This window comes from Lissotriton vulgaris, chromosome 2_1 (assembly GCF_964263255.1).
Source record: "Lissotriton vulgaris chromosome 2_1, aLisVul1.2, whole genome shotgun sequence".
Taxonomy (NCBI): Eukaryota; Metazoa; Chordata; class Amphibia; order Caudata; family Salamandridae; genus Lissotriton; species Lissotriton vulgaris.
In genome coordinates, this window is record NC_141687.1 from 304286368 (window position 1) to 304310077 (window position 23710).

The 23710-nt window shown below is 50.6% G+C and overlaps 1 protein-coding gene across 1 annotated transcript in view; it reads right to left on the reverse strand.

Annotated features, from left to right (window-relative positions):
* The window catches only part of VPS53 (VPS53 subunit of GARP complex), a 947455-nt gene that overhangs the window by 205753 nt on the left and 717992 nt on the right, over positions 1-23710 (reverse strand). The window contains exon 14 of the mRNA XM_086954994.1: positions 7913-8155. Within this exon, the coding sequence (XP_086811120.1) occupies positions 7913-8155 (243 nt within the window). The remainder of the gene's footprint in view (positions 1-7912; positions 8156-23710) is intronic.

A 23710-nucleotide genomic window follows, 5' to 3' on the forward strand; every position in this document is an offset into this window, starting at 1 on the left:
AGGTAAGGGGGTCCCTGTGCATTGAGAGTTTTATGAACAAGACAGCAGATTTTAAAGTTAATTCACTTCTTGACTGGCAGCCAGTGGAGTGTCCTCAGGCTCGGAACGGAAGGGGAACGAGCGGGTAGGTTTAAAACCAGTCTAGATGCTGTATTCTGTAGAACCTGGAGCTTATTTAAATGTTCTTCATTTATGGATGCAAATAGGGCGTTCCCATAATCCAGACGGCTGATGATTAAGCCCTGGATCAGTGGTGTACTGGAGGGCAGTGGGATCCATTTAAGGATTTTGCGGAGGGCATGCATTAGCCCGTAGCAGGTACGCGCTACATGAATGACATGGTCATGCATGGAAAGTTGATTGTCAATTATTAAGCCAAGGTTACGGGCTGTGTTCTTCGGAAGGGGACAGGTACCCAAGGTAGAAGGCCACCGGTCGTTTGTCCACAGCATCTGGGCATTGCTAAAAAGAATAATTTCTGTTTTGTTTGCATTTAGCTATAGGCTGTTGGTTGACATCCAATTGTTTATATCCAGCAAGTATTGTCCAAATATCTGTCTAGCATCGGCAACGTCAGGTCCAAGAGTAATTAACAGTTGCGTATCATGGCATACAACAGTGTGTCGAAGCCGTGATCCTTGATAACTTTAACCAGGGGGGCTACATATAAGTTAAAGAGCGTTGGCCTCAGAATAGATTACAGCCTCTGAGCACTATTTTATCAAAGAGCTTTGTCTTGCCTGCTCTTGCCGGCAGGAAAAGCCAGGACACGCTCTCTCCTAACGCAATTGCAATGCAATAGGTCTCGCTTTTACGAGAGTTCAAGATATTGGCATTGTAAATGACAATGACTTATCTGTTTTAAAAAAAAACATAAACAGGCATTGACATTTACAATACCAATAGCTCAAACTCTATTAAATGCGAGACCTATTGCATTGCAAATGCTTGTTCTAATTGGTTTCTGGATCCGCAGACCCACCATGGAGCACACAGAGTCGTCCTGCGAACTGTGGTGGATCCGCAGATCCTCAGACGCTCAAAAAATAAAAAAAGGAGGATTCCCTCACATACCCCTGCATCAGTCTCATGGGGTCAGGGTAGCTCTACCGTATCCCCTTCTATCACTTTTAAATGTTATTTCCCCCCCTGAGAACCAAGTACCAATGCAAAATTGCGGTCACAACTTTACTCTCAGGATGTGGCCAGCCAATCATGGCATTGCTGTTGACGCATGGATCTGCAGCGCGGATCCGTGGCTCAAGATATGCATAAATCTTTTTACTTTAATGTGGTGTCATTCTGTGAGTGGTTCGGATTGTAGTAGTGTCTAAAATCTCTATGGGAAATTACATGGGGAAACACGTTTTTGGACCCTCCCTTTTTCTCAGCCACCGCTTCACGGATCACCCCGAAACGTTCCAGAAAGCAGCTGAAGTGACTGGCAAACTAGTTTTGAAAATTTTGTGAAAATCCGTCTAATGGCCCCAAAGTTATTAGCAAAACACAAAAAGCTCTTCCTATGGAAACTAGGTTTAAAATAGAATTACCTACTGGTTTTTAGCCTGTCCAGTCTACCCTTTCTGCTGCCTACTCAGCCCTCTAGGTAAACGAATTTGCTACTCTTGAGATCCCCGACTTACAAAACCTGTCCTCCAGTTCTAATAGAACTCTTCGACTAAACAATGTATTTCCTTACACCATTTAGGATTTAGGAATACCCATCACAGCCATCCTGTGCATATTTATTTACATTCCTAAGACTCTGCTGTAGATCTTGAGACTTAAACCGTACACCATTATGGTAACTATCTCGGGGCAGCCTTCAGTATTACTTTATCATTCCCGAGATCTGTATGTTGATAATATAGCTACTGACATTCCTGTTTACTGCCACAGCCCTGGCTCCGTCTTTTGCTACTTTACACTAATCAATCAATCAATCAAAGACATTTATAGAGCGCACTACCTACCCGTAGGGTCTCGAGGCGCTTGGGGGGGGGGGAGGTGCCGCTACTGCTCGAACAGCCAGGTCTTGAGCTTCTTCCTGAAGGAGAGGTGGTCTTGGGTCAGGCGCAGGTCGGCCGGGAGGGAGTTCCAGGTCTTGGCGGCCAGGTAGGAGAAGGACCTACCTCCTGTGGTGGCTCTGCGGATGCGTGGGACGGCGGCGAGGGCGTGGCTGGCAGATCGGAGGTGGCGTTTAAGAGCGTGGAAGTTGATGCGGCTGTTGAGGTAGCTCGGGCCTTGATCGTGGAGAGCTTTGTGTGCGTGGATAAGGAGGCGGAAGGTGATTCTCTTGTTGACCGGGAGCCAGTGTAGGTCTCTTAGGTGTCCGGAGATGTGGCTGTGTCGTGGGATGTCGAGGATGAGTCTGGCTGAGGCGTTCTGGATGCGCTGGAGTCTCTTCTGGATTTTGGCGGTGGTTCCGGCGTAGAGTGCGTTGCCGTAGTCCAGTCGGCTGGTGACGAGGGCCTGGGTGACGGTCTTCCTGGTCTCTGTGGGGATCCACCAGAAGATCTTCCGCAGCATGCGCAGGCTGTTGAAGCACAACGAGGAGACGGCGTTGACTTGCCTGGTCATGGAGAGGGAGGAGTCCAGGATGAACCCCAGGTTGCGTGCGTGGTCCGTCGGTTTGGGTGCGGTGCCCAGGGCGGGGGGCCACCAGGAGTCGTCCCAGGCGGAGGGCGAGGAGCCTAGGATGAGGACCTCCGTCTTATCTGAGTTCAGCTTCAGGCGGCTCGTCGTCATCCACTCGGCTACCTCTTTCATCCCTTCGTGCAGGTTGGCTCTGGCGGCGGCGGGGTCGTTTGTCAGGGAGAGGATCAGCTGGGTGTCGTCGGCGTAGGAGATTATGTTGAGGTTGTGTTGGCGTGCGATGGCCGCGAGGGGGCTCATGTAGACGTTGAAGAGAGTAGGGCTCAGCGAGGATCCTTGAGGGATGCCGCAGATGACTTCGGTGGCCTCTGACTTGTACGGTGGTAGGCGGACTCTTTGTGTTCTTCCGTCGAGGAAGGAGACGATCCATTCTAGTGCCGTCTCCTGGATTCCGACGTTGCTGAGGCGCTGCACTAGGGTGCGGTGGCAGACGGTGTCGAAGGCCGCGGAGAGGTCTAGGAGGATGAGGGCCGCTGTTTCTCCGTTGTCCATCAGGGCTCGGATGTCGTCAGTGGCGGGGATGAGGGCTGTCTCGGTGCTGTGGTTGGCACGGAATCCGGACTGCGATGGGTCGAGGGATCCATTCGTCTCGAGGAAGGCGGCCAGCTGTTTGTTGACGGTCTTTTCGATGACTTTGGCTGGAAACGGGAGTAGAGAGATGGGGCGGTAATTCTTGAGTTCGGTGGGGTCAGCTGTAGGTTTCTTGAGTAGAGCGCTGAGTTCGGCGTGCTTCCAGCTCTCGGGGAAGGTGGCGGTGTCGAATGAGGTGTTGATGATGTCCCGCAGGTGGGGTGCGATGACAGCGTCGGCTTTGTTGAAGACGTGGTGAGGGCAGGGGTCGGTCGGAGATCCGGAGTGGATGGAGTTCATCATGCGGACGGTGTCTTCGGTGCTGATCGGAGTCCAGGTGCAGAGGGTGGTGGTGGGGGGCGTTGGTGCGGTCGTGGTGTGCGTCGGTTGAGTGCTGAAGCTGTTGTGTATGTCCGCGATCTTGTTGTGGAAGTAGGAGGCGAGGGAGTTGCAGAGGTCTTGCGATGGGGTGATGTCGTTGTTTCCAGCGTTGGGGTTGGAGAGCTCTTTCACGATGTTGAAGAGTTCCTTGCAGTTGTGTGCGTTGTCGTCCAGTCGGGTCTTGAAAGCCGTTTTCTTGGCGGTGCGGATCAGTTGGTGGTGTTTCCGGGTGGCGAGCTTCAGGGTGGTCCTGTTGTCCGGCGTGGGTTCCTTTCTCCAGGCTTTCTCGAGGGCTCGGCAGTTCTTCTTGGAGCTCTTGAGCTCGTCGGTGAACCATGGGGCTCTCTTGTTGCCGGGTCTGCTGGGCGGGATCCTCAGAGGGGCGAGTTCGTCCGCGCAGTTGCTGATCCACTTCGTGAGGTTGTCGGCGGCCTGGCTGGGGTTCGTTGAGCTGGCCGGAGGGTGCTGGCTCAGGGAAGCGGCGAGCTGGTCTGCTGTGATCTTGGTCCAGCTTCTTCGAGCAACCTGTTGCTGGTGGTGGTGGATCGTCGTTCTTCTGAAGGTGAAGTGGATGCATCTGTGGTCCGTCCAGTGGAGTTCTGTGGCTGGGCTGAAGGCGATGTCTTTGCTGGATGAGAAGATGGCGTCGAGTGCGTGTCCGGCGAGGTGGGTGGGGGTGGACACCAGCTGCTTGAGTCCAAGGTTGGCGAGGTTGTCGAGCAGGGTGCTGGTGTTGTGGTCGTTGTTGTTCTCCAGGTGGAAGTTGAAGTCCCCCAGGAGGATGTAGTCAGCGGAGGGGAGGGCGTGCGGGCTGATGAAGTCGGCGATGTCCTCGCTGAATGGAGTGCGTGGCCCCGGAGGTCGGTAGATCAGGGTGCCTCTGAGGGTGGTCTTCGGGTCGGTGTGGATCTGGAAGTGCAGGTGTTCGGTGGAGGGTGGGGTGTTGTCGGTGCTGGTCGTGATGCGGATGGTGTTCTTGTGGATGATGGCGATGCCTCCTCCCACCTGGTTGGCGTTGCGGTCCCTCCGGGTGATCTTGTAGCCTTCTGGGATGGCGATGGCGATGTCGGGCGCTGAGGAGGCGTTCATCCAGGTCTCCGTGATGAAAGCAACGTCAGGGGCTGTGGCGTCTAGGAGGTTCCAGAGTTCGAAGGCGTGTCTGTGGACAGAGCGGGTGTTGAGGAGGATGCACTTCAGGTGGTTGCTGCTGGTGTTCGGCTTGGCAGGTGCAGGTCCTGGTGTCGGGCAGGTCCGGATGCAGGTGAACTTGCAGGTGTTGCAGCTGAAGGGTCCGTGGGTGCGTCGTGGTGTGGCTCGGTAGCATCCTGGGAATCGGCCGGTGTTGAGTGCGATGAGGGTGGCGGCGGTGTACGTCAGGCGGGTCGGTCGGGGTCCTCGAGGACCAGGGGTCCTGGCACTGGGCGCGGTCCAGGCGCGGACGGGCGTAAACGGGCTTACCTTTGGCGCGCCTTCGGCGCACAATCGGCGCGCCCGCTGCGCGTGACCGCTGCGCGTTCGCACGGTCGCCATATATGGCGAAGTGCGCGGGTGGGCGGAGCAGCTGGGAGGCGGGAGCGGGGAGGGAACAGAAGGAAAAAAGGGGCGGGGTCAGCGGTGGTGGCGGGGAGCGGGGAGGGATGATGGAGGGCGGCGACAGGCAGGGAGAGACAGGCAAACAGCGGGGGAAACAGCAGTGAAAATGGATAACAGCACAAATAAAACAGTAAATACAGTAAAAACACCAGGGGCAAATTAAACAATCAAGCACAGAAAAACGCCAGGGGCACGGGGAGAAGAGCGCCGATCCCGGACCACGCTGCTCGAAGGAGGGGGCGTGGCTACGAGGCGGCTGACGGGCAGCGAGGCACAGAGGAAGGGGGTGGCACACGCAGCAGCTGGTGGCCGTGCGGCGCGGGAGTGTCCTAGAGCTAGGACACACTCACCTGCGTCGCACGGTCGCCATATATGGCCAAGTGCGCGGGTGGGCGGAGCAGCTGGGAGGCGGGAGCGGGGAGGGAACAGAAGGAAAAAAGGGGCGGGTTCAGCGGTGGTGGCGGGGAGCGGGGAGGGAAGACAGAGGGCGGCGACAGGCAGGGAGAGACAGGCAAACAGCGGGGGAAACAGCAGTGAAAATGGATAACAGCACAAATAAAACAGTAAATACAGTAAAAACACCAGGGGCAAATTAAACAATCAAGCACAGAAAAACGCCAGGGGCACGGGGAGAAGAGCGCCGATCCCGGACCACGCCGCTCGAAGGAGGGGGCGTGGCTACGAGGCGGATGACGGGCAGCGAGGCACAGAGGAAGGGGGTGGCACACGCAGCAGCTGGTGGCTGTGCGGCGCGGGAGTGTCCTAGAGCTGTCTTCCCTTTTTTTACGTCTAGAGATGTCTTTCCATCCAGCTGGCTTCAAGTAATGAAAAATAGCATAAATAAAAAAAGTCATGAATATGTACATTCTCGGGTGGGGGGGGGGGGCATGCGGAGGGGGGGGGGGGTTGAATTAGCCGTAATCATCCACTGGACTATGCAACTGTCATTAATATTTTGTTCCATTTATCACAGCTTACAGCCTGGGGCAATGGGCCACTTCAGTTGCGGGCTCACCTACATCCTGAGTGATGTCGTTATACAACATTACTTGAGCACATCTGCCCAAAAAGGAGTGCATTTAAGAGATGGGACTGGGGCGGCGGGACAGGGGGGGGGGGGGTGGTGGGGGGGGGGGGGTTTGGGGGGAGTGGGTAGAATATTTTTTAATTGAAATGGCTTTTCCGTTCCCTTCTGTATAGACTTTAAAAACATTTTTTATGGGTAACAGCAAATCAAACCAAAAGTAACCTTTCTCAAGAATCATCTCAGTGATGTCAAAACTTAAAAGTGCTTCCATATCAGTTACAAATACATCTTCCTTCTAGAAAGCACCCATTATGTTATAGTCCTATGATAAGCATTGGTCAATTGTTTTTTTAAATGTAAATATGTAAATATTTTATTTCAGGCCTACGGCTCCCACATTTTGGCAGCAGATGTTTTACTTTTTTTTTCTTCTTTAACATTTTTGAAGCGTATGCTTACAAGAAAAATATTACAGTTGCACCAGTTTGCCAAAGCCAAACTAAAAGCGATTGTCAATGCCAGTTTAGAATCTTGCCTTGCAGATTTCCCCGACCGTCCTATTCTGCTCTTCAAGGTGACAGTGGAATACACAGCTGCATAGCCTGGGTGCCATGTGCCCAGATGCACGCAGGCCCATACCAAGTCGGTATTAAAATAGAGACAAAACAGGAACGCTGAGGACCACGCACCCCCTTGACCCCGAAGTCACTGTAACTGCTGCACTAATAGCTGCACCCCTGCTAATGGGTCTCCAAGATCTACTTTCTTTCCTTCTCTCTTCCATAACTCCATCCCTATTCTATTCCCTCATCTCCTTCCACCCTGTCATTCTTTACTCCCTGCCCTTTTTTTCTCTGTCTGATACCGTTCTTACTCGCTCGTTACCTCCTTCCTCTGTTCTCTCTCTGGCATCCTCATTTCTTGTCCCGTTCCCTTCCTCCTTCCTTGTCCCAGCAGTTTGTCCTCATCTCCTCCCTCTTTCTCTCCCATCATTATTAAATTCGCCAACTCCTTCACTTATACCCTCTTGTTTTCATTCATCCCTTTCTTCTCTCTTCCCCATTTTGCTGCTTTCCTCTATCCCACCATACCCTGCCTACCATATCCGAAGAGTAAATATAGATCCAGGCCGCAGGCACACTCTTTGTTTAAACGCCTTGAGTGGGTGACCTTTAAAATCACTGCAGCCCCATCCCCCCACTAGTGCACCCACTGCACCACTGATAAGTATTCTCCCCCTAACTGTGCGCTGGACTGCCATGAACCTTACATTTCACCTTCTGCATTTTTACTTGCTGAAGGCTAGCAACTCATACATATCATCAGCACATAAACAAAACTGGCTTTGTGGATCCTCTGTGACGCCACTGATGGGCACTGGTTTAACGCCTCCTGCACACAGCAGTGGGCACGACGGTACCTGCTCTGAGTTTAAAACTGACAAACCGATGAGTGGTAGAAAGGGATGGATGGAGTTTTATCAAGCTCCTCCCTCATGATACTTGAAGGAGGTCCAGTGCTGGCATGCTCCTGGAAGATATCCAATCGTACCCCTTCCTCGCATTTCAGATTTACAGCTTCAACGCGCTCCCTGTCGCGAGTATTACTTCTGCACATGTAATAGTTCGAACCCTTCCCATGATCTTGCACTGGAGCAATTCTCGTCAATTTTCTGTAAGGACTCACTTGGGCAGGTTTCCGGAGAGTATTTTCCAGGCATATTCGCGCAGGTACTTCTGAAAGATGGTGGAAAGGGCGATCATGGGCTCCCCGGTGCTGAGCTGGGAGCACTGCACCATACACTTCTTGTAGTACACAAAGAGGTCGGCGCAGCTGGGCAGCACAGCTCCGCCTTCATCCGTATTCGATCTCGGGGGACCCTGAGCCTTGAAGTCCGCGACAAATCTATCGATGAGTTCACCAAGGTTCCTAATGTGAAAAATAAGCATAACACGTTAGAACACGAAACAGCAAGCATTCACATTGAAACAACACTTTACATTATGTGAACCCCAAAAAAGAGACTGATACTTCAATTAATAACTCCGCATCGAAAGCAATGGCCTACATATTGTATACATTCAAGCCAATTCTACTTACACATTTGAGATGCGTATATATATATATATATATATATATATATATATATATATATATATATATGCAACTCCGTGTATTCGTCAAAGCAGCCAGCTGATATCGCCTGCCCTAATCAACACAGACACGGACCTGGACTCCAGTGCAATTTTATTTAATAATTAAATGCGTGCTAGTCGCCATAACGTTTCAGCTCGAGAAGAGCCTTAAAAAAAAATATATATATATATATATATATATATATATATATATATATATTTTTTTTTTTTTTTTTCAAGTGGAATGTACTGAAAGGGGTGGTGATAGAGAAAAATTACTTCGTACTCTTGAGTCGAAATATATTATCAGGCTAAAGACAATGGTCCCCTGGGGACTCAATAATAATGAAGAAATGTGGGTACATTTGTAGATGCAATTGGGTACTTAATAACATCTGGTAGCACCCCATCCCACATGCAGGCACAGCACCTGTGTATGATGCATTCTTTGAGCCATGCCCGACTATTCTATAAGACTTTGACTGCCCATTCAGGGGTTAATCAAGCGCATTTAATCAATAGCTGTACTTTGCCCATCCAGGGCGGAAGTTTTCATCATAAGGTCTAGGTTACGATGTAGAAATGGACATATGTTTACACTGTATTTTGTTGTAAATACCGTAGCCTATGAATAAGAATAATGCTTAAAAAATCTCTCAGTATGCACGCACTTTGTTAAAAAAGAGTAACTTGTTGCTGAAATGGTTTTAACATGCACTAGAGCACTTTATTATACACAACGCCTTGTTGATAAAATGAATGTATCTGCGCATTTGCACACTAAAAGATGGCCGCTGTTATATTTTCCTATTGCAATGAAAACCGTCATTTGTGTTGATGATATGAATAAGGAATGTGGCTTTAAATGGCGTTGTGCTGTTCTGCACAGGTGAACACTGACGAAGCCTTCTGGCGAAACGCGTCTGTTTTTGGGGGGTAGGGGCCTGAATTAAAAAATTCACAACCTATGGTATTGTGTGCTGGTCATCTGTCTAGCCGAATCGGAGTGGATTGTTTTTGAATATATATATATATATATATATATATATTGAGAAGCTGGCCTGGTATACGCTGTCCACTAATTAAAGTGGGAACCTTGCACCAGTCCAGACAACCCTTATGGTGATTTAAGAGGTCAAAAATAACTTTAGAAAGCTATCCAAGTGATAGCAGGGAAAGCAGCCTTCAGGCTTAGTCTTGAAGGAGTGTAAAGAAGCTTGTTTTACATGAATACAATCTTATAGTATAGATCAAATGAAAAGAGAACCACACAGTAGTTATGAAAAATATGTATTTAGTATATAACACTATCTAGAACATTACAGCGGCTCCCACACGGAGATAGACACCAAACACACAATACTTAAGCAAAGAAACAAGATTTAATAGCACTAATACATAGTGGGCCCGGGGGGAGGAGCAAACCATATACTAAGAAAGTGGTATAAGAACCACAATGCAAGTAAAGACAGTGTCGAGAGGACATAGAATTGCTGGGACCCCAAGGAATCACTCATGGTGAGTAGATAGGGACCCCACGGAGTGCGTGTGCAGTATGAGAACACAAACGCGTGCTCCGTACAAGTTTATGTGCAAGTCACAGTTGGATTTTTAAAGTTTAAGCACCTTTTCCAGTGGAATTCGAAGAAACCCCATGGAAGACAGAAGGTTGCAGAAGCCATCCTACCCATAGATACCGCAGAACCCAAGTTACCCATCTCAGGGAAGCCGGGTTGAGAAAGTGCAGGTGCTGGACATCACAACACAAGGTGCAAGAACCAGTACTCAAGAGTGAAAAGCAGCCCACAAAGCACATTTTCAGCAGCTGTTTGAACAATGAAATGAAGAACTATTTTTACAGCTTTTCGCAAAAACATTTCCTTAAAATTTATAATCATTAGCACTAAGGATACATTTGTGGTAGAAATATTTATTTTTTGCACAGCTACATTCTGAACTATGGCTGTACTCACAAAGCAACTTACATCAAACTATTTGTTGTTGCAACTGATTACAAGCTTCATAGTGGTGTGTTTAATTTTACACTACAGATTAAGCATTTATTCTATAAATCTGTAATTCAACTAACTCCTTCATATGAAAGAGAATGACAGAAAGGATTTAAGATTTAAGAATCAATGGTAATGGTGGGACCCTGCATTATAAAGAATAAAATACCCTCTACTGCACGTTAAGAGACTTCCTGAGATGGAGAGCTTTTTGTAGCTATACAGAGCCTCGGGCAGGGACAACAGTGGCACAACGCAATGAACTCACTTTAAACTTCAGTTAAACTTTTATCTAAATGATTAGTATGCAACTGAAAGCAACAAGGCTTCAGCCGACTTCAACTTAAATACAGAGAACTAGAGAGGGGTATACACACAGTGGCATGCACATCTCTGCTGTCTTTCAGTGAGAGTGCTGGTGCTGGCTGGATTGGCAGGGTTCTCATCCCATTGCTGCTTCCTGTGCCGGGGACCCTACTTTCCCCTCTTGCTAGTACTTTGACATCCTACCAGTTTGAGCACACAAACGTCTCTCAGACAGAAGCTGGAGAGTGTGGTACTCACAGGAGCCAGTGCTCCTGTTCTAAGATGCCGATGAACTGATCTGCCGCACAGGAATCACTATGCTGTGCTTTCACCAACCACGAATTTACATTTTCATATAGCACAAATGCACAAGTTACTTACCTTTGGTAACAATATATCTGTAAGAAACAGTAGTTAGTATTAGATTCCTTACCTTAGATTATCCCCAGGCGTCAGACTGGATCCGGAAAATTTTGCGTAGCAGTACCCGTGCGCGTCAGTAGGCGTCGTCTGCGTCTCCGCGTCCGTCGTCTACGTCATTGGCGCCGGGATGACGTCGTCGGAGTACTTAGACGCCGCCCTCGCACGCTGACATCAGTTCTTATACACAGCTTTTCTGCGCCAGAAACACAGAGCCATGATAAAAACCAACACTGGTGCCATGAAAACTAGGGCACTGAAAGGGGTTGACCTTAACCCTAGATACCGGTTCGCAGAACGGGGAGGATGGGTGGGGCGGTAAGGAATCTAATACTAACTACTGTTTCTTACAGATATATCATTTCCGATGGTAAAAAACTTGTGCATCTGTAAGAAACAGGTTAGTATTAGATTCCTTACCTTAGAATAGGTACCCCAGCAATACCAACCCCGGTAGTGGGTCTGCGAACCAATGATCACACCAGAAAGTCCTGGAGAACGGAACAGCCGAAAAAGCTATCTCTCCGGACTTGGCTGTCCAGGCAGTAGTGTCTTGCGAACGTGTGCAGCAAGGCCGACGAAGCTGTCTGACAGATGTCCTGCAAGGGGACTCCCCGACCCAGGGCAGTAGTAGCCGCCGTGGCCCGTGTGGAATGGGCACGTAGCCCCACAGGAGGCTCCTTTTTAGCCAGAGAATAACAAGCCTTGATGCACAAGACGACCCATCGAGAAATGGACCGTTTGTGCACCGCCCGTCCCTTCTTAGCGCCCACGTAACCAACAAAGAGTTGGTCATCAACGCGGAACTGGCGTGTGCGATCCAGATAATATGAGAGCGCACGTTTTGGGTCCAGACTGTGGAGCCTCTCTTTCTCTTCGAGGGATGCGGAGGCGGAAAGAAGGTAGGCAAGGGGATGGACTGCCCGATGTGGAAGGCTGTGACTACTTTCGGCAGGAAAGAGGGTCGCGTCCGCAACACAACTTTGTCCAGATGAACAGAAAGGAAAGGAGGTTGAGAAGAAAGAGCCTGGAGCTCACTCACTCTCCTGGCAGAGGTGATGGCAACCAGGAATGCAGTCTTAAGAGTAAGGAGACGAAGAGGACAGTTAAGGGGAGCACACATCATATAAGTCGGAACAAGGTTCAAGTCCGACTGAGGCATCACAAAAGTAACAGGAGGAAACATATGAGTGATGCCCTTCAAAAACCTATTTACAACCGGGGACTTGAACAAAGAGGGCTGACCAGGGAGCCTTAAGAAGGCGGAAATGACAGAGAGGTAGCCCTTTAGAGTGCCCAGAGCAGAGTCCTGCTGGGCAAGAGAAAGAAGAACAAGCATTTGCAATGCAATAGGTCTCGCATTAATTAAGTTTGAGCTATTGGCATTGCGAAATATTGCAACACCAATTGCAACAAAAGTCTATAAATTGTAGGCAAAAAAAATTGTATTTATTTTTGTAGCAATGGTGGCATTCTGCGCTTTAGATGAATATGTTTAAAAGTGAAGTGCTTAGATCAATGAGAGAGAGAGGACTACATAGGCTAGACCGTATCCCCTGTATTATGTATAAATATCAATAAGGACTAGCTAAGAAGAAGAAGATTTTAGGAGACTCAGGTAACGGGCAGCGCTGAAGGACGAATAGGTCCAAGGAGGAACCAGACCGAAATACTCGGTCTCTTTCTCTGCCAGGCGACCCTTGAAGCTTTTTACAAGATAAAACAGATCAAGCTTGAGGGAATCCCCCTCTAACAGTTATAGCGCCTTAGCGTGCGCTACACATAGTCAAAAGACCACACAATCACTTAAATTTAAGTTTATTATTTAATTTGCACTTTCTCACATAACTAAATGGTCCTGAGGAAAGCCAGCTTAAAATCTACAAGGCACTGGCTGAAACATGTAGACCACACTAGACGTTGGAGGTCATAACTCACACTCCAAATTACGTCTTCTTGCCTTTTATCCGCTAACAGAGGCCCAGTTCATTAAAGTTAAGTAACCCTCGGGTGCTGGGACCTACTGTATAGCTTTTAAATCTTCACTTTCTCACCTTTTTCACTGCACACTCAGCAACATACCAGCTCCGCAGTCTCCTGGCGTTGAAGCACACCCGGGGCACATTCGGTGCCACTGTGGTGGGCCCGATGATGAAGCATGCCACCGACTAGGTCGGTGGGTGAGGGCTTTATAAGGAAAACAATGTTTTTCCTTATGTATAAAAGTGAAGTGCGCCATTCTGCGATTGCTACAATAGTTAATTGTGGATGCGTTAACAATTGATGTGTGCACTGATGGCTGGTGGTGTGTGTGCCTGGTGAAAGCGTGCACTGACGGCAGGTGGTGTGGGTGCCTGGTGAAAGTGTGCACTGACGGCAGGTGGTGTGTGTGCCTGGTGAAAGCGTGCACTGATGGCAGGTGGTGTGTGTGCCTGGTGAAAGCGTGCACTGACGGCAGGTGGTGTGTGTGCCTGGTGAAAGCGTGCACTGACGGGTGGTGGTGGTGGTGGGTGGGTGGGGGGTGGTGGTGTGTGTGTGTGTGTGTGTGTGTGTGTGTCTGTAGAAATTGTGCACTGATGGCTGGTGGTGTGTGTGCTTGGTGAGTGTGCACTGACGGCCGATGGTGTGTATGCCTGGTGAAATCGTGCACTGACGGCTGGTGTTGTTTGTGTTCCTGTTGAAAGCGTGCACTGACGGCTGGTAGTGTGTGTGTCTGGATGGAAGCGTGCACAGAAGGCTGGTGGTATGTTTGCCTGGTGGAAAAGTGTGCACTGACATTTGTTGGTAGGCGGATATGTAGACACAAACGATGTCCAATTGAGTCTCAAGGTAGGCGCATTTTATGAAGGAAACCGAGCTGAGGCTCCAATTAACGTCCGTTGCGATGGTGCTCTCAGTGATGTGAACTCTGGTGTGCTGGTAACTGAGCTGAGACCAGTAGCTTATTCAGCAGAGGACGGTGCACAGAGGTCTGCTTGGGAATGGCTTTGGTTTATGAACAATCAGAGTTTGGCTCCTCTTTCTTTAGGAACCTTTATAAAACTTTGTAACTAAGCCATGATTTGGAACACTCTGCCTCAGAGGTCATGTGCCAAAATTCACACATGCAAAACATCTTGTGATGTGAAGTAAAAAGAGCAGCAGTTGCATAGAAATATTTTGCTGACGCAAATAAAAAACAGCATTTCCTTGATCACAGAATGTTTTACCTTACGCCAATAGGTCTCGCTTTTGGGACTTTCCAAGTATTTAGTTATGCAGCACAATATCCTTGGTGCAGCGACATCAACTGTTGCGTGGCTAAACACTTATAAGGTCTCAAAGGCGAGACCTATTGGCTATGCCAATTATGGGCATGGTTGTGTGTGTGTGGTTGTGTGTGAGAGGTTGTGTGGGTGAGGTTGTGTGGGTGTGGTTGTGTGGGTGTGGTTGTGGTTGTGTGGGTGTGGTTGTGTGTGTGGGTGGTTGTGTGTGTGGGTGGTTGTGTGGGTGTGGTTGTGTGGGTGTGGTTGTGTGGGTGGGTGTGTGGGTGTGTGTGTGTGGTTGTGCGTGTGTGTGCTTGTGCATGTGGTTGTGCGTGTGTGTGTAAGCATGGTTGTATATGTGGTTGTGGGTGTGTGTGTGGATGTGTGTTTGGGTGTGATTGTGTGTGTGGATGTGTGTTTTTTGGGTGTGGTTGTGTGTGGTTCTGTGTGTGGGATTGTGTGTTTGGTTGTGTGTGTGTGACAGTTTTTGTTCTTTCATTAAAAAAAAACTCTTTTTATTGGTGTTTCATGCTGATCAGGAATAGGCCCATAAAAAACATAACAATGTAAAGAATAAACAAGAAAAAGTAGACGTCGGTTCAGAGAACCCTAATTTCGTCCTGGTTGTTTATGGCTACTGCTTGCATATATTCAGTTTTTGTTCTTACCAATCACCGTAAATACTAGACCTTGGAAGGATGAAGGGCCAAGTTGACCTTTCACCCAGGAACGTGTGCTGTCTGCAACTAATTAGACTAGCAAACCGGAAATCAATGATTTGTAGGAAGACAGTGTCTGCAGTGTTCTGGAGTGAGGTTGTCACCTTACAGGCACCACATTTACATTGTCATTCGGAGTCAGCCAAAAGCAGTGTCCGAGCTCACAAATAAGCGAAACTACGGCACTTTCAAACTTGCTTTTGATATTGTTTTTGAGATGTGCCATTGCTGCATTGTAATCTCTGCTGTGACGTTGTCACACTCACAGTCCAGGAATGCAGAGCAAATGGTCTGCCACTGTCTGTCTGTAAACAGTAAGAGACGTATGCAGCTGATCCATAAAGTAACCAGGACTGCAGCCTCTCCCCAGTGAAACTGTTGTGCTCCTTGGCAAATCAGACAGTCAAGTGTTCCTCTTTCGCAGGGCAATCTAGGTGCCCTAGGACTAAATCTGTGAAGTACTTAATTTGTGTAAACTAGCTTTGGGGAGGAGGGAACATAGAAAGGCGGGCGATGCAAGTAGGAGAGGGTGAAAATATTATGGCGGAAACAGCAAGGTTATGAAACTATGCCTCAGTAAACAAATAAAGTATTTGCGCAAACAGGGCTCAGGATTACGTCAAATTAAAGTTAATTACAGCAGCAATCGGGCGAGTCAGGGTCACCGGTCTCTGCCGCCAGCTCTTCATTCAGCTTTATTCGGAGGGCATCAAACTTCCAGCACTGCCCTCCATCTCCGCCCTCCTGGCTTCGCTGGAGCCCTCGACTGATTGGAAGGGAGGGGGAAGCAGAGAGAGTAGGATGGAGGACCGACAGGACAGTGAAAGCACAAGCGCTGTGCGGATAGAAAGAGCTCCTAGGAAGAGCCGTGCCTGCAGTTCTTTCCGAGGCCAAAACCAGTCCACAATCGGGGCAGCTGCACGGAGCAGGCACAGACAGCAGTTTGTGTGTGCATCTCTCCCCCAAACCCTGAGGCAAGCTGCATCGCATCCCTCTCTCTCGTTGGCCTGGCTCTGTGCTGCTCTGCTGCGAGGCAGCCAGGCCAGGCTGGAGCCCATCACTAATAGGAAGGGAGGGGAGGAAGACTCGAGAGAAGGGAATGGGAGAGCTGGGAAAAGACAGGAAAATGAAAGTGAAACCGGCGAAGCGTTTGTGAAACGGGCGCAGCGCTACTAAAGTATGTCCATAATTTTTGAAAACCAAGGGTGGTGGAATCGAGAGCGAAGTGCACAGAACATAAAAGTCACCCTCCAAACGCCTCTGATGAGGAGCAGGAAACAAATTTTGTGTGTTAGCTGGGAAACGTAAAGTGTGCCTGCAACAGCGGGCAGGAGAAACTAATTAAAATAACAAGCTCTTGGCATTGCTGTGGGGAGGAGAAATGCGAAACACTGCCTGGCGGCCGTGAAAAGTGTGAAGCAGGGGGCGGGGGAGCGGATGCCTTTGAAGTGAAGCTCTCTGAGGCAGGCGGCTTGGGGAGCAAATGGTAAACCCATGCACGAGCACATGGTGGTTTCAGAGCTTGGTTTGCCCTCAATACTCTCTTCCTATTATCGCTTGCGCGATTAATAGGACGAGACCTAAAAAGGAGAACCTCAGAAAGAGGGGCAGAGAGTGGATCCACAGCCTTTGCTGTGCCCCATGCCACAAATGTGTTCCACCTGCAGGCGTATACCGACTTTGTGGAGGGATGCCTGACTGCCAGAATAAATTCACAGACTTCAGGAGGCAAGTCAAATGGCCTCAACTGTCGCCGCTCAATCTCCACGAATGGAGGTGGAGGCTGGACAGGTTCGGGCGGCGGACCGTCCCCTGCTGCTGCGCCATAAGGTCCTCCTGAAGAGGCAGACGAATCGGGGGATCGACTGACATGCTGAGTAGCTCAGGATACCAGTATCTTCATGCCCAGTGGGTAGCCACAAGGATGACTTGGGCCCACTGGCGTAACGAAAACTGAGGGAGCTTCCCTGCACGGTACGTAGAGGAGCCCCCTCCGGGCTCAATCATGAGCTCTCTGGCCAGAGTGCAGTGCCGAGGGGGCCTCTTGGAGCTTGGCGGCCCCCCCGCACCGCATGGGCTGCGGGGGCCTGCGTTACGCCCCCGCTTGGGCCCGGTCGTGCCTGGTCTTCTTCAGCACTCTGGGCAGAAGTGGTATAGGTGGAAAGGGGTACAACAGACCGCAACTCCACTCGCAACGAAAAGCATCTCCGAGCGAGCGACGCCTTGGAAAATCCACCTTGCAGAACTAATGACATTGCACATTCTCTTCTGTGGCGAATAAATCTAACGAAGGCTCTCCCCACTGCTGAAAGAGGCCTTGCGCCATGTCCGAGTTCAGACGCCATTCGTGCTCCATCATGCACCGACGGCTGAGTTCGTCCGCCCTGGCGTTCAGGGAACCTGCCAGGTGTTGAACCACTAGGGTCATGCCCTGATGTTCCAGCCACTGCCAGAGGCGCAGAGCCTCCTGGCATAGGGTCCACGACCCCACCCCGCCCTGTTTGTTGCAGTACCACATAGCGGTGGTGTTGTCCGTGAACACCTGCACTACACTCCCCTGGACCGAGGGGAGGAATGCCTTCAGTGCAAGCCAGATCGCCCGCAGCTCCAGAATATTGATATGGAGCCGGGACTCCGCCAGAGACCAGAGGCCTCTGATCTCCGCCTCTCCCATGTGGCCCCCCAGCCCTGGAGGGACGCGTCCGTCACAACTACGTGCTCCAATTGGGGTAAGGAGAGGTATCTGCCGCTGACCCAATCGCGGTCCGTGAGCCACCACTGCAACTGTCTTGCAGTGCCCTCCAAGATCAAGACATGGTCGGACAAGTTGCCCTGATGCTGGGTCCACTACCCACTGCAACTTCAGGTCCCAATGCAAAGCCCGCATCCGCCACCTAGCGTGGTGCACCAGAAGGATGCAGGAGGCCATCAGCCCCAGAAGCCGGAGCGTCAACCTGACCGCGACTTGGGATAACGGCTGAAAGATCGGAATCAGAGCCTAAATATCCCGAACCCGCTGTTCGGGAGGATAAACCTGAAACTGCGCCGAGTCTAGAACCGTTCCGATGAAGAGGAGCTTCTGAGAGGGACACAGGTGTGACTTAGGCACATTGATGGAGAACCCCAGCAGGTGCAGGAGGTCGGCCGTAGTCTGGAGGTGGCTGCCGACTGTCTGGGGCGAGCCCGCCTTCAACAACCAGTCGTCGAGGTAGTGGAAGACTGAAACCCCTAACCTGCGCAGATGAGCTGCGACCACCGACATCACTTTCGTGAACACCCGTGGGACGCTGGTAAGGCCAAAGGGGAGCACGGCAAACTGAAAGTGCTCGTAGCCTACCCTGAACCGCAGGTAGCGCCGGTAGGCTGGCAGGACGGGTATGTGAAAATATGCGTCCTGCAAGTCCAACGCTACCATCCAGTCTCCCGTGTCCAGGGCAGCTAAGACCTGAGCCAAAGTCAGCATCTTGAACTTCTCCTTCCGGAGGAAGCCGTTGACGTTCCTTAGATCCAAGATAGGGCGTAGGCCCCCTTTTGCCCTTCTTGGGAACCAGAAAGTAGTGGGAGTAACAACCACGTCCTACCTCCGGCCCAGGAACATGCTCGATGGCCCCCTTGGCCAAGAGGGCCGAAACTTCCTCTTGCAGAAGTTGCAAGTGATCCCCTGACACGTGGTGGTACTGCAGTGGCATGGCTGGAGGGGTCGCCTCGAAGGGGAGGGAGTAGTCCCTTCGGACGATTTTCAGCACCCACCTGTCCGATGTGATGGTGCGCCAGTGGAGGAGGTGATGGCGAACCCTGCAACCCCCCCCCCCTGGCGTCAAATGGGCCTGAAAGCTCAGACTAGGAAGGCTATGAGGCGGATGCTGCGGGGGTAGATGTGGACTGGTCGCGCCGTTGTCCCCTGTTACCGCCGCGACAGTAACCACGTCCGCCACCACGCTGAATGTTAGTCTGCAGCCCGTGGCTGGTAGGACGTGTGGGAGCACCCCTTACGTGGCCACGAAAGGAGCGCTGGGCATAAGATTGCTGGCGCGGGGCCGACAGGCCCAAGGATTTGGCCGTAGCCCTGGAGGCCTTAAAGCGTTCCAGCGCATGATCTGCCTTACCACCGAAGAGGTGGCTGCCATCGAACTGCATGTCCATAAGGGTGTTTTGGACGTCGGCCGAAAAGTTGGTGGACCTTAGCCAGGCGTGGCGGCGAACCCCCACAGACGTGTAAATCGCTCTTCCTAGCGAGTCCGTGGTATCCAGTCCACATCTTATAGAGTACCGCGCTGCGTCCCTTCCCTCCGCGAGAGCTTGAGCGAGTTTCGCCCGGGCAGTCCGGCAGCCTGGCCGCAACCGTATCCCACAGAGAGTGGGTGTAACGGCCCAAGAGGCACGCAGTGTTAACGGACCGCAACCCCAAACTAAGGGAGGAGAACATCTTTCCAAATTGTTCACACCTCTTGGATTCCCGATCTGGTGGTGCAGTCGGGAATGCGGATTGGGAAGTAGAGGCCTGGATAACCAGGCTCTCGGGGTGGGGTGGGTGGACAAGAAACTAGGGTCGCCCGGGGCTGGGCGGTAGCGCCTAGCGACGTTCCTATCTACAGGGGACCTGTAGTGGGCCTGGACCAAGTGCCCAACAGGAAGTCTGTGAGAGCCTCATTAAAGGGCAGTAGAGGCTCTGGGGAGCTTACCTGCGGTTTAAGAACCTCCGTGAGGATGTTAGACCTCACCATTGCGACGGGGAGCTCAAGAGCCAAGGCCTTGGCAGCCCTCATCAGCACCACACTATAAGCAGCCCCCTCCTCCATAGCCACGGTAGGAGGGGAGACAAAACCAGTGTCTGGGGAGGTATCCAGGCCACTGGCTTCCCCTAGTTCCTGAATCCAGTCCTGAAATGACTGGCACACACATGCCAGGGGGTCCTCAGACCCCCCCCCCAGTCTCCCTCGTCGTCCATGTCCTGAAATTCAGGGATAAAGGATGGACCCAGAACTTCGAAGAATGCCTCTTCGGCCGGCGCCGAATGTAGCGTCGAGCAACGCCGCTCCGACGCCAGATCCGGACGGAGGGGTGGACCAGAGGCGGCGTCGTGCGAAGACGACGCCGGGGATGACACCCTAGGGGCCGACGCCGGCGGGGTCGTAAGGTCGACCAGTGGCAACCCGGATCCGGAACCGGATCCAGTGGGGCCTTGTGGCGCCGGGTCGAAGCACCCGACGGCACCGGGGCCGAAACACCCGGCCCGCTTGGGCTCCCAGTCGGGGGGGGGGGGCGCTTGTCCTGAAGGCGCTGCGGAATCCGACGGAGGAGAGAGCGGCCTCATGGCCATGAGGAAGGCTTCGATCTCCTCCGGCGTCGCGTTCTGCCCAGGGTCCGGCGGGTATGGAGCAGACCGCGACCCCTGCGGCTCCGGTGGAGCCGCGTGGGTGGTGTCACCCGAACCCCTGGCTGCATCGCGCGAGCGTCGGGGAGAGTCAGAAGAGCAATGTCGCCTCTTCGACTTCTTGTGCCTCTTACTTGAGGACTTGGAGCCCGACGAGTGGTGTCGACTCGCAATGCTGTGATGACTCTGGCCCAGCGACCGGTCCCTCGACCTCCTTCGTGGTCTCGAACGGCGCAGGCCGACTGCCGGAGCTTGAGGAGCTTACGGGACCGCTACCGCCTATCCTTCGACGTCAAGGCCCGACAGTCGGGGCACGACTTGTCATCGTGGTCGGGCCCCAGGCAATGTAGGCACCAGCGGTGGGGGTCGGATAACCGACATAAGTTGATTGCAGTCGGCACAGGGCTTGAACCTGGGATTCCTACCGGCACCGATGGAGTCGTACGACTCGAAACGAATCCAAAAAGGATCGAAAAAGCTTAGTCAAAAAGTGACTAAAGGGACCACTTTCGCCGGACCGCTTGCTGGCGCGGAAAAAAGAAGAACTGACGTCAGCGCGTGAGGGTGGCGTCTAATTACTCCGACGACGTCATCCTGACGCCAACGACGCCGACGACTGATGCGGAGCCGCAGACGACGCCTACCGACGAGCAGGGGTACTGCTACACAAAATTTTCCGGATCCAGTCTGACGCCTTCGAATATTCTAAGTTAAGAAATCTAATACTAACCTGTTTCTTTCAGATATTAACCAAAGGTGCCAGAGAGTCTAACGGTAGACATATGTCGTTACATGGACTGTTACAGAGAGTTCAAGAATGACCAAATATAGTTACATAAGCTCTTGAATTACAAAATTGTAAATCATTCTAGTAAAATGAAACAAGTTATACAGTAGGTATACACAGCATGAAATATCTGTAAGCATCTGATGGAGTGGAGGTAGTGTAGTTCTGGGCCAAGAGGCAAGTGAACATGTTCTCAAATGAGGGGATTAGCAGCAAGGACTTAGCTAAAATATTGTTGAAGGAGGGGGGCTTTCAGTTCTATTTTGAAGGTCCCCAGAGAGCTGGTAGTGCGAAGGTTTGGAGGAAGTAAGTTTCAAATTCTGGCTGTACTACAGAAGAAGTGTGCCAGGAGTTATTCCTTTTGAAAAGGTTGGGAGTTGTAGCAGCAATGCTTCAGCATTTCACCATGGTCCACACCACCTGAAAGCTCGAGCTTGTTTACCAGGCAACGAGTGGCTGTGTGTAGGGCCTTAGGGGTGATGCAAGCCCTGGCTTCAACAGAGACCAGCATAGGTGTGGTGGGGTCATACTTTTTGCCCCGTAGAAAAAGTGTGCTGCCGAGTGTAACTATTTCGGGAAGGGGGGAGGGAGGATGGCTTTTGGGGATACCAGTTAAGAGAGAAGGATGCACAGAAGAGGATGAGGATGCATTGCTAGAAGCACCTATGCCATGGCACTGGCCGAATGTGGTACCCATTAGACATGTTTTTTGTGTCTTTTCTTATAATTGTTTCTGACTGCCTTGTCTCCATATTGACTCAAATTCCTTCACGCTCACTATCTTACTTCTGCTCTCCAGTTACTGACTTCCCGTGGTTTCCAGTGATTGTTTATTCTGTATTTGTACGTTATCGCACTGCTCTTCTGTGAGCCACAGCCTGCCCTCCACGCGGAAGGAGACGTGTTCTGAGCGTCCTCCTCACACACACAAAGCTCGCAGAGGTGGAACAGACCGCGTGGCAGTGCGCATCTGCTGAATTCATCTCTTTCAATGTTAAACGAGTCCCCGCCTCAGTCCTCCACGTGTGAAATCTTTGGAACGAAGCGCAGGCTTGACAAAAGAAGCACAGTGCACAGAAAGAGGAGTTTATAGGCCTCTCATCCTTCCAAATTCCTACTTTCCACGGAGACACCTCTTATTCATTGCGGTGTGTTTATTTTTACTGTGGCATTCTTTTGGTTTCACAGGCTTATTCGGCATTCCCTTCTCCTGGCTCAAAGGAGGCAGGAATAAGACCCAGCAGCTACACAAACATCCCCTCCGATGAAGAGGATTCCAACAGGAAGACTCAGAGTCCTTCCTCATACCAAGGGAAGCAGGCTGTCGGGAACAATCAAGCCGCGCCGGTCCTGCCTCATCAGAGGTACTACAGGGTCTACAAGCACCTCATGGTAAAGGCTGCAGCACAGCACCGGAACGATAGACCCAACTTACTCAAAGATACTACCGAACTAGCCATCCCCAGATGCCAAATAAAAATAATAAAATACAAAGAATACAGAAAAGATGCTAAGGGCGCAACTGAACCTCAAGAAGCTTCTCATACTCCGCATTCTCCAACCCCTCCATTGTTATCCTATGGAGCAAAGAAAACACTCTAAGGCCTTGTAGATTATATCTTCGCATTGAGGGTTAAATTACTTAAGAAAGCAGGCAACTCAGCATGCCATATTCAAAGCTCCATCCCCCACGGCAATGCCAACCTAACCACGCCGAGGAGGTTAAAAAGAACAACCTTCATTAGAAGATTTAGAAGACTATGAATGAAGAGGCAATTGGTGGTAATGCCCGACCATGTAGATAAAGATATTGCATTGCCCTGTATTTACCAAATTACTTCCCAGTTCCTAGTTTCATAACTTGAATGGGTGATAATTTAGCAATACAACATTCATTGCTCAACTCCATTAAGAGCACCTTGGAATATTGCGCTTTTCTCCGGCACAAATTCTTGCCAAAATTTGTGAGGAAAAAGTGTGCTAATTAAACACAAGTTAAAATTCAGTTTCCAACGCATACTCCTGTTTGAGTCCAAATCGGTATTCGCACAGTATTTAGAATGAAGCCTTAGCTGTGATGGGGAAGTTCTGTACAAAAATATGGATCTTACCCTCCGGTCACAGGAGTGCTACCAATAGTCTAATAACTACATAGTCCTAAACTTTCTCTGCCCCTACCCCCGAACTGTCTGGGCCTTGTCTTCTAGCACTGGATCTTTTATAGAGTCGCATTCTTGAATTATTCACCATAATTCAGGTGGAAGTAGCACAGTAAGGTTAACACAGCAGTATGATATTACAACTTGCAGAAGGACATTACACAAGTGTTATTTTAGTAACAGACTCACCTCATTGAAAAAATTGAGATTTCCAGCCTCTAAGGTGAGATGCCGAGAAGGTCATCCCTCCTCGGAGTCATCTCACTGCAGAACGTTTGAGCTTTAAGACGGATAAGACAACTTTTTTCTCAGACTTTTACAACTACACTA